Here is an 11264-nt window from a genome sequence, read left to right on the forward strand (position 1 = left end):
AGTTCAGTTGTTTCCTACAATCCTATGAATATAATCTAGCACTTTGGCATTTATAATAGACATTTGATGCACCATTCAAATCTCTCTTAAAGGCCTAAGAACTAATTCTTTATAGCTACTGATAGAGTGTCATGCTTCATGCATGCAGATCTTCTCTGGAAACTGCTCTTGGCTAAGGTGAGTCATTTAGCCCAAAGTTATTTCCCCTTCCTGGGGCAGCCTTCATCCAATTCTCAATCTGCTTTCCCAGGTATTTGTCCTATAGTAGCATAACATATGGGATCTATTTTTAACCCCCAGACATAAAAAATAATGAATAAGCCCTGCTAATATGGCTGTTAAGAGACTAAGTTACTTTTTAAAAAAATCACTCTTCCCAGGTGGACCATTTGGATCAGCTACTTCTTGGAGTTAAAAATAAGGTACTTCTCTTTCTCTTGTCAATTTTAAAAGATGCACAATGGGAGAGTTGCGAGTTAAGTTTTATTGGGAGCAAAACGAGGACTGCAACCTGGGAGATGGCACCTCAAATAACTCTGAGAAACTGCTCCAGAAAGGTAGGTAGAGGGAGCTAAATACATGTGGTTTTGGTGAAGGGAGAGTTCATGCACTCTAGCCCTTATCTTAGGAAAGGTTTTCTGCTAGTCACGAGGAGCTGATGTCACCATGAAAAGATTTAGTGCTTCTCTAGATGTGAGGGTTTCCCTGGGGGCTCAGATGGTAAAGAATCTACACTTTCACTATCTCTTAGATGTGAGGAGATGCAAGGGTTGGGATCATGAAATCAGTTCCTGAAAATAGCTATCTGAAGACCTGTTCCACCAGTTTTCCTGGATCACAGATTGCCTCATTCCTGTTCTCCACCCTGAACTCCCTTCAGGTGTGTCAAAGGTCAGCAGCTGCAGCAGCAAAGGATTCAGTCCCCACAGAAAAAAGTGAAAGTCGCTCAGTCGTATCCAACTCTTTGCGACCCCCCAAGGACTATACAGTTCTCCAGGCCAGAATACTAGAGTGGGTAGCCTGTCCCTTCTCCAGGGGATCTTCCTGACCCAGGGATCAAACTGGGGTCTTCTGCATTGCAGGTGGATTCTTTACCAGCTGAGCTACCAGGGAAGCCCACTCCCTGCAGAGGCAAATGGCAAATGCGCTTGGCAAGCACCCATTTGTAGTTAGCATTCTGATGAAAAGTTAGTTTATCATTAGATAGTAGGGGCACAATAACATAATGACCAGATGTATAGGGCAGAAGACCAGGTGGAGTATCTCTTCTGATTGTTCTGGTCTACTTGGACAATCATTTCTGAATACACTTTTTTTTTTTTTTTGCCTTGTGTCCCATTCAAGTTAAGCTCTAAAGAAAGAAAGAGAGTCGCTCAGTCGTGTCCAACTCTTTGCGACCCCATGGACTGTAGCCTACCAGGCTCCTCTGTCCATGGGATTCAACAGGCAAGAATATTGGAGTGGGTTGCCATTTCCTTCTCCAGGGGATCTTCCTGACTCAGGGATCGAACCCAGGTCTCCCACATTGCAGGCAGATGCTTTACCCTCTGAATCACCAAGGTAGCCCCAACCTCCGACTCAGGGTTAAAGAATTCTCTTGCAGTGCAAGACACCAGGGTTTGACCCCTGGTTCGGGAAGATCCCCGGAGCAGGGAATGACAACCCACTCCAGTATTCTTTCCTGGAAAATTCCACGGACAGAGGAGCCTGGTGGGCTGTAGTTCATGTAGTTACAAAGAGTCAGACATGACTGAGCATCTAACAAACAACACAAAAACATAATTCACAAGGACAGTATACAACTAGTTAATGTTTTAAAATGAAATACAAATAAAAGAACTAAAAATAGCAAACAGAGCATATGAAAAGGCATTCTAGCCCACTAGTCTTTACAAATGGTTTAACAGCGATGCTTAATATTTTAGCCTGCTATATAAGCAGTTTTTTTAAAAAAATAAAATATTTATTTTGTGTGGTTTGTGCTACTACATATATTTCTTGAAATCTACCCCAAAAAACGTAAAATTTTTTTTAAATTATATCAATAGAAACATACATTTTTATTCTCCAGGTGCTATCTTAGTTCTCTTCCTCCTTTCACAGATAAATCTCAGAAGAGGTTTCTATTTATTCTGTCTCCAAAACCGTTTTCTCCTATTTAACCTTAGTTGGTATACTCCAATCTGGATTCTACAGAATTAACTCTGCCAAACCAGCCCTCATTTTCTCTTAATATAAGATACCATGTTTTAAATGTCTTTCTTCCTGAAACATTCTCTCGTCACCACTTGTCTCCAGGTTATCAGCCTGTTGTGTTGCATTCCATTCCGGGGTTCTTTTCAGTCTCCTTTCTCTTCCCTACATTAAAACGTGAAGGTTCCTAAGCTTCAGTTCTTGGTCCTCCTCTTCTCTACTCTATTCCTGAAAGTCCTCATTCCTTTCTGGCCTTTCCAGGACCAGGATAACCCAATTCCCAGGTTACCACTTCTAGCTATAGCACTCTGTTAAGTTCTACAACTGTACATCCAGCGTCAAGTCTTAGAGCCTTGAAACTGCATCCTCCAGTTTCTGGTGACAGGAGCCTTTTCTTTTGCGTATGGTGTTGTATATAATGTAGTTCAAATGAATTAACCAATTGAGTAATACTTTTATGTTTCCTTCTAGCAAAAAAGGAAGTTCCAAGAGGGCTGGCACTTCATTTTTTCCTTCATCGTCACCTTTTAATCCTTCGAAGGCATAAAACCTGTGATTTAGATACATAACTTTATTGAAATGAATAAATGAACTGCACTTCCACCCTTTGAGTTTGTGAAATCAGTCTTGACATTAATTTCTTAAGAGAAAACAAATGCAAAAAGATTTGAAAGTAAATAAGTAATAATTTTAAAATAAAAAGATGAACACTTGTGTAATTAGCACAAAACAAGCAAAAATACTGAAATATAAGCGATATAGTAAAATAGATATTTAAGTATATAAGTACGTTAGTAAGATTATCTGCAATTGTCTGGTGCCTGCTATGAACTAAATGCTTTTACTTATAGTTGTTTAATACTACCAATAAATGTTTTGACAAATTTAATCCATTTATTTTATGATGAAGACAGAAAGAAAGAGGCTTTTGAAATTACTAACATGTGGGAGTATGATGAGTTGTATCCATCCATAGTAATTGTTTAAGAGCATACCTCTAATTCCTCAGCTCTTAGACTCTCTTGCAAGCTTGATAATAAAGAGAAGGATTTCATGATTTCTTGCTCTGACAACTTCCCAGGTATTGCAGCTCTGTTCTTTCTTTTCCAGAGAGAAACTGTTTCCTTGGAAGTGCTTTTTCACAACCATTCTGGAATTTTCACAGTTTAGGGGAGTTCTTCTGTCCCCAGCTTCAAGCAGGCCTCCAGGACTTGTCCATGCTGATGAAACCCAGTGAAGAATTCCTCCATGCTGGTCTCATTCCAACCAACCTCTTCTGCTGAACAGTTTGAAGATTTGCTGAAGCCTCTGATGGAACATAGCAGTGACCCGAGCCTTTTGGACCTTGCTGCCATTTGTCAGAAACAACAGAAGACCTCTGGAGCCAGCCGAATGTCCATCTTTAGGGAACTAATCAAATAATGTAGGACCCATCCATTCAGTAGGAAACAATACAGCTATTTAAAAAGATAAAGTTCTCTGTAAATGACTAAGATCTCCAGGTTAAAAAAGATAGGTGCAGAACAGTGAGTATAGTATGTTATTTTCTATATAAAAACAAGGGAGAGTGTAATAAAAGAATATATCTATATTCTCATCAGTTAGCTTATACATAAAGAAACTGGAAGGATGTAAAAGAGAGTAATAACTTCAAACTGTGGAAAATGTTGCAAGCAGTTGTCAAAGTATACATTTATTTATATACCCAAATTTAAATTGACTAGTAATTTTTAATATATAAGTTAATCAACTATATTTGAAGTTTTAAAAATGTAAGTTAATAAAATATCCATTAAGGGAAAGATCAGTAGCGGGGTAAATATACACTCAAAGTGTCGACTTAAAAAAAGTACTTAAAAAGAGTTGCGAGTTAAATTTTATTGGGGGCAAAATGAGCACTATAGCCCTGGAGATAGCATTTCACATGCTCTGGGAAGCTGCTCCAAAGAGGTAGAGGGAAGGTCGGTGTCGGGAGCCGCCAGGACGTGCCCAGGCAGTGACAAGGTCACGGGACAAGAGAAGAACCTGCAAGGCAGCTCTTCCCCTCGAGCTTGTCCCGGGGGCCTGGTATGTCCCTTTCTTCTGTCTTACTGTTGTTGGGCTTTCTATTAATTTTTGGAAATATAATATATAGTAATAAGGCCTCCCTGGAAAAGTCCAAGCTTTTTTTGGAAATGCTCATGATTGCTCTGGCTCAGGACACGACCATAAACATCAAGTCAGAAAGGAAAAGGCCACAGGTATAGTTTGGCTGCTTGCTTAAAAGATTATAACGTTCTAGCATAGAAAACAGTAGAGGCATTTAGATTTAGAAGTAGATATACTGCTTCAGTTTACTTGCTCCTTGCTTGAGAGGGTTTTCATTATTGCTATTTCCTTGCTGCTATTTGTCCATTGTTTCCCTTTGTTTAAACAACACGGGATATTTTGGGTATTTTTGTAGAGTTAGGAAACGGGGTACATAGGATTTCAATAGAAGATTTATAGTAACCAGCTTCACTGCCATTATCTCACTATTAATAGAAATGTTTTGCTGCTTTAGAGGTGTTTTTGCTGTTTAATAGTTAATCATTGTAAATTGAGGTTTTGTGGTTTCAGATAAAGAAAAATATCGTTTTTCTCATGGTACTATTCTCAGAAATGTCAAACATGTTACTATGACCCTTCCCATATATTGTTTTATTGTCCAAAGAATTTACACTATACCTGAGATTTGTAGAACATTGTTTTGTTAGAATGAAAATGTTAAGCCATTGAGGCAAGAAGACTATGTACAGGACATTTAAGAAAAATCCCTGTAATCGGAAACGTCCTAGATGAATGCATAGGGGAAAAACATGGGAAAGAAAAATATTGACAGGAGCACGAAACCAATATCTGATGTAATATGTGGTGACTTAAGGGGGAGGTAACGTTCATTCTATAAAAACTGAGCTATCCTAAAAATTAAAAAAAAGCTATCTCTTCTACGCAACCTTCTGTGTGTGTCTGTCTTCTTCCTCGCCGACGCCACTCATCCCTTGGGTATTCCTGGACCTGTGGGGGCTGGACCCCAACAGGTGGGTATATGTGTGATTCTGGTGAAGAGAGGGGTATATGCAATCAAGCACATGTTTTTGCAGAAGGGTTTGCTAGTCACAAGGGAGCAGACATCACCATGAAGGAATTTAGTGCTTTTCTAGATATGAGGAGATGCAAGAATTGTGCTCCTAAAATCAGCTCCTGAAAATATCTATCTGAAGACCTGTTCTGCGTTTTTTCCAGAGCAAAAGAGTGCCTCCGTTCTGATCTCAACTCTGAATACTCATCAGGTGGTGTTGAAGGTCAGCAGCTACAACAGCAGGAGTGATTTAATCCTTGTAGAGATAGCTGGCAAGTGCCAATGGAAAGTGCCAATTTGTAGTTTTTCAAAACATCTCTGGTGACACTATTTTGGAAAAAAATTTTGTATGTCTTCAAGCAGCATTCTGACGTTAGGATTTATACCAAAACGGGAAGTTTTGTGCTCGGAGTCTATAACATTGGAGAACAAGGAAGTATATATATTCAGGAACAAATGACAATTGTTTATCCATTTAGAAACTTGTGAGTGGAAAACAAAAGCACGAAAAATTTACTGATGGAATTCTGCTGCATGGCAAAAATTCAGCCTATATTATTTACATAGCATGGTCATAATTTGGTATTTTAAGAGAGGCAAATCACCTGTTTTAAATGATTAAAATTTGAAAATATGTACCCAGAGTTATAATTGAAGTGTCTATTAAATTGTGTGGGATAGGGTTTTGTTTTTTTATTATTATTTTTTTTTGGTTGAGGAGTTTGAGGGATCTTGGTTCTGCACCCAGGGTTTGAACCCTGGCCACAGCAGTGAAAGTGCCCAGTCCTAACCACTTACCTGCCAGGGCATTCCCAGTGTGGGATGAGAATTAACAAAGGTTTTTTTTTTTTTTTTTTTTAATATAGAGGAAAACTAAAAGCATCTTTCCCCTAAGGAAGCCTTCTGCCAGGCTTCAGCTTCCAGAAAAGCTGCATTTCATTGTTATCCAAAAAGCAGACGCCAAGAATTGTAAATTTCGAAGTATTCATTTAGAGGAACAGCTCAGCTGCAGTGAAAGATTTATATCAAAAACAATATCCGCGCACCCATTCCTATTTAATAATACCACATACAAGGTACCCTGAAGATACCCCGCTGGCCCACCCTGCGCAGCCCTGCCTGACCCAAACCCCGCCTCCTCGAGGCACCGCCCACAGCCTCCCATCCCCCACATGCCCGCCCACTGGCGAGGTTGGGCGGCTGCGCAGCCGCAGTAGCCGCCACGGCCGCTCCTAGCCCGGGGGATCCTGGGACGAGGCCTTTCCGGAAGGACCGGCTCGGCGTTGGGGGCTCGGCCCGTGTTCCAGGCCCAAGCTCGTGTTCCAGGTCCTTGCTCCAGGACGGGCCGGTAGCCGCGGCGACGCTCAAAGGGCAGCGGAGGGCGCGGCGGGCCGCTCTCTGAGGTGCCAGCCCTCGCCGTCGAGCGAGACGCCGGGCCGCAGGACGTGGCGGCACCTCCCCCTTGGCCCGGCGCAGAACTGCGGAAAGAAGAGCAGCGCAGGCCGGACCAGATGAACCGGGTCACTTAACTGCCTCAGGTGATGAATCATCTACATAGTAGTCAGATTTGAGGTCCACAGCCCTCTGTGGGCCAGCTGCAGAACAATTTTCAATGTGTGACTGTTGTGTTCTGAGGCGTGCTGCAGTGACAGTTTGCCCTTGATAAGGAAAGCGAGCTCTCTTGCTCTTGGGACATCCTCGCTTCCTTTAAAGCTTTCCGGCCGTAACCTCTTTGTCCGGCATACATCTTTGTGCAGGAGGAAGGCGTTCACATGAAAGTGTCTCTCGGTAACGGTGAAATGGGCGTCTCCGCCCATTTACAGCCTTGCAAGGCAGGAACCACACGTTTTTTTACCAGCAATACTCACAGTTCGGTGGTATTGCAAGGTTTTGATCAACTTAGATTAGAAGGATTGCTTTGTGATGTGACTCTGGTACCAGGTGATGGAGATGAAATCTTCCCTGTTCATAGAGCTATGATGGCGTCCGCTAGTGATTACTTCAAGGCTATGTTCACGGGTGGAATGAAAGAACAGGATTTAATGTGCATTAAGCTTCACGGGGTGAACAAAGTTGGTCTGAAGAAAATAATTGATTTTATTTATACTGCAAAGCTTTCTCTTAATATGGACACTCTTCAGGACACTCTTGAAGCTGCCAGCTTTTTGCAAATCTTGCCTGTTTTAGACTTCTGTAAAGTGTTTCTTATTTCAGGAGTCTCTTTAGATAACTGTGTTGAAGTTGGACGAATTGCTAACACCTACAATCTTATAGAAGTAGATAAATATGTCAATAATTTCATTCTGAAGAATTTTCCTGCCTTACTGAGTACTGGGGAGTTTCTAAAACTCCCTTTCGAAAGGCTTGCCTTTGTGCTTTCTAGCAATAGTCTTAAGCACTGTACTGAACTTGAGCTCTTTAAGGCTGCCTGTCGCTGGCTAAGGTTGGAAGATCCCCGGATGGATTATGCTGCAAAATTAATGAAGAATATTCGATTTCCACTGATGACACCACAGGATCTCATTAATTATGTGCAGACAGTAGATTTCATGAGAACGGACAATACGTGTGTGAATTTGCTTTTGGAAGCTAGCAATTACCAAATGATGCCATATATGCAGCCAGTGATGCAGTCAGATAGAACCGCCATTCGATCTGATTCGACACACTTGGTTACATTAGGAGGCGTTTTGAGGCAGCAGCTGGTTGTCAGTAAAGAATTACGGATGTATGATGAGAGGGCTCAAGAGTGGAGATCTTTAGCCCCCATGGATGCTCCTCGTTATCAGCATGGCATTGCTGTCATTGGGAACTTTCTTTATGTAGTTGGTGGTCAAAGTAATTATGATACAAAAGGAAAAACTGCTGTTGATACAGTTTTCAGATTTGACCCTCGATATAATAAGTGGATGCAGGTTGCATCATTAAATGAAAAGCGCACGTTTTTTCACTTGAGCGCCCTCAAAGGACATTTGTATGCTGTTGGTGGGCGAAGTGCAGCTGGTGAGCTGGCCACTGTAGAATGTTACAATCCAAGAATGAATGAGTGGAGCTATGTTGCGAAAATGAGTGAACCCCACTATGGCCATGCTGGAACAGTGTATGGAGGCTTAATGTATATTTCGGGAGGAATTACTCATGACACTTTCCAAAATGAGCTCATGTGTTTTGACCCTGATACAGACAAATGGACACAGAAGGCTCCAATGACTACAGTCAGAGGTCTGCATTGCATGTGTACAGTTGGAGACAAGCTCTATGTCATTGGTGGTAATCACTTCAGAGGAACAAGTGATTATGATGATGTTCTAAGCTGTGAATACTATTCACCAACCCTTGACCAGTGGACACCAATTGCTGCCATGTTAAGAGGTCAAAGTGATGTTGGAGTTGCTGTCTTTGAAAATAAAATCTATGTCGTAGGTGGATATTCTTGGAATAATCGTTGTATGGTAGAAATTGTCCAGAAATATGACCCAGAAAAGGATGAATGGCATAAAGTTTTTGACCTTCCAGAGTCACTTGGTGGCATTCGAGCTTGTACTCTCACAGTTTTTCCACCTGAAGAAAATCCTGGGTCACCTTCCAGAGAATCACCTCTTTCAGCACCTTCAGATCATTCTTAGGACCAAGGTGTAATACCTTTGCAGTGCATCAAGGAAGATCCCATAATTTCCCTTCAGTTGTATCTTCTTAAAATGATTGGTACAGTTATTAGATTAAAAAGGTAATTGATGTTATTTGTATTGTTTGGCTTAGTATGTTTATCAAATGGTTAACAAATGTATTCTGCAAATGTATGTATTCAACATAGCTATTTTAACAAATGTAAAAAGCAGAAAAATGATTGTTAGATATCTTTTTGTGGTGGTGTGTAAGGCAAAGTGTAAGTGATTGTAGTAAATGTATAATTATGTTCATTATGCTTCAAAGTTGAAAGCTTTCATCTTTGACTACAAAACATCAAAGGGAGGATGCCTGCTATAACCTAAAATAATAAACAAAAAAGGTCACCAAGCCTTATTAGCTGCTTCCCTTTTTTCACGGTTTGTAACATAGCTGCTGACTCACCAGGTTGTGTGGGTACATTCAGAATATGTGGCAGTTCTTCAGCAGACTGGAGGAATATTAACTCAAAAATAGTAAAACCCCAAGTCAGGGTTTCATATCTCTTTTCTGGGGAGAGGAAGAGAGAAAATACATTACCACACACATACATATGTATATACATATATAATTTTTAAATTGATTGGCACTTCAGCTATAGTGAAATTGTAAATTTAAACTCTTCTACATAGCAACTATTTCCATTCAAATGGGAATTCACTACTAGAGAGTAAATGTCTATGTAGTCTTACTGCAGTGATGTAGATAAGGACTTCAACATTAAATTATTAATAACCGAATTTGTCATTTGACTGAATCGTTACTACAGATGAAACTTAACTTTTCCTGCTTGTATATTGTTTTCTGTAGAGTTGCCTTTATACAGATTATTTAGCAGAGTTCAAGTTTCAGACAGTTACTTTTGCTCAGTAAATTTAGGCTCTGCTACTTTCCACCTTTGTGTTCAGTAAAACTTATGAAAAAGACAAAAGCATGCTCAACAAAGCTGTAGGTTTTTAAGTTCAGTCTCTCAACTTAGTTATTCTGACATGATTATTTGATTTGAGGTGGTTGCTCTGGTGCTGCTCCAGCCCGTGTGCATTCTGAGCTTTGTGTGATCCATCTTGAGGCTGTGATCTGAGCAAGCGGAAGATGTACTTTTGGCATCACATCAGAAAATGTTCTTTTGGCTATGTCTCAAGGACAGGGCCAACTTCAGATTCCCTAAGAAGCCAGCTATAGAAAGCTTGGGACACTGTTGTCTTGCAGGCAGTACTAAAGTAGATCTTCAGCCTCTTCAATACCAAAGGCATCCCTACTGGTTGAGAACTACAAGGGGAGATCTTAATGGGACCTTATCAGCAAAAGGAATCATGAGTCCTCTGAAGTGAGTGAGTCTGAAGAATCTGAAGAGGTACTTCCCTGGAATAATTGCCTGCCTGAAGAAAAAGTTTACATACATACATTTACGTATATATTAACATTTATATCCCTGTACTTGGGAGATTGTCATAGTATAAATCAGAAACAGCCTTGTTATTGACAATCTCAGGAACCAAAACGAAAGGAATTGGCTTCAAGGGATCTGAACCTCACTGCCCTTTTCATTTTAATGCTTTTATGATTTCTGCATTGGCAGAAAATTTCATACTTCCTATTTTTTTAAATGACTCAATTTTTTATTACTAAATATAGCACATTTGAGTACATTTAGAAAATAGAAAAAGTAGAAATTGTAATAACTTCGTGCATCAAATAAGAAAAAGCATCTCAGTTATTTCCTTAATTATTAATTAGGTTAAATATTTGCATTTTTTCAGTAGCTCTGTTCCTCTTTAATCAAATGTTAATGTCTTTGCTCTTGTAATACCTATTGGAGTTGCTTTCTTTTTCATATCAAGTTATAGCATCTCTTTATATAATAAATATAATTTAACTGGCATTTGCTTGCATTGACTTTTTTTTCTCAGTCTGTTAGATGTTTACAGGACAGGGCATTCAGTTAATTTTTGAGATCAAATATGTCCATCTTTTGCATTTTGACCTTTTGGGTATAGTTTTGCCAAGTTTCCTTTATTTTTTATGTCATTTTGATGTATTGCTTTTTTGGTGCTAATTCTGCATGCTGAAATGGTACTGTTCTGCATAAGCTTTTCTCTTTTCCTTGTTGAGAAAAGGTTTCTGCCTTCTATCACATTTGACCCTGTTGTTTGGTAATTAAATATTGTTTAGCCAGGTAAGTTAACTGCTCCACCTATACCCCCTACCTCCAGCCTCACACATCCCAACGCTCATCGTTTTACTTTATAATTTTCTGCAGTTTACAGGTCTCTTGATAATCATAAAACAACTCACTGGTGCTTTG

General features: G+C 40.0%; 1 protein-coding gene across 1 annotated transcript; it reads left to right on the forward strand.

The window, feature by feature from the left end:
• The first annotated feature begins 6497 nt into the window (after window positions 1-6497).
• Window positions 6498-10841, forward strand: KLHL9 (kelch like family member 9). The gene has a single exon (XM_043891120.1). It carries the CDS (start codon window positions 7066-7068, stop codon window positions 8917-8919), a length of 1854 nt encoding a protein of 617 aa, XP_043747055.1. The 5' UTR covers window positions 6498-7065; the 3' UTR covers window positions 8920-10841.
• The last annotated feature ends 423 nt before the right edge of the window (window positions 10842-11264 follow it).

The sequence above is a fragment of the Cervus elaphus genome, chromosome 29, assembly GCF_910594005.1.
Source record: "Cervus elaphus chromosome 29, mCerEla1.1, whole genome shotgun sequence".
Classification (NCBI taxonomy): Eukaryota; Metazoa; Chordata; class Mammalia; order Artiodactyla; family Cervidae; genus Cervus; species Cervus elaphus.

Excerpts from the sequence above, each read along its gene's own strand:
- KLHL9 (XM_043891120.1), top strand. The coding sequence starts at position 7,066 with ATGAAAGTGTCTCTCGGTAACGGTGAAATGGGCGTCTCCGCCCATTTA.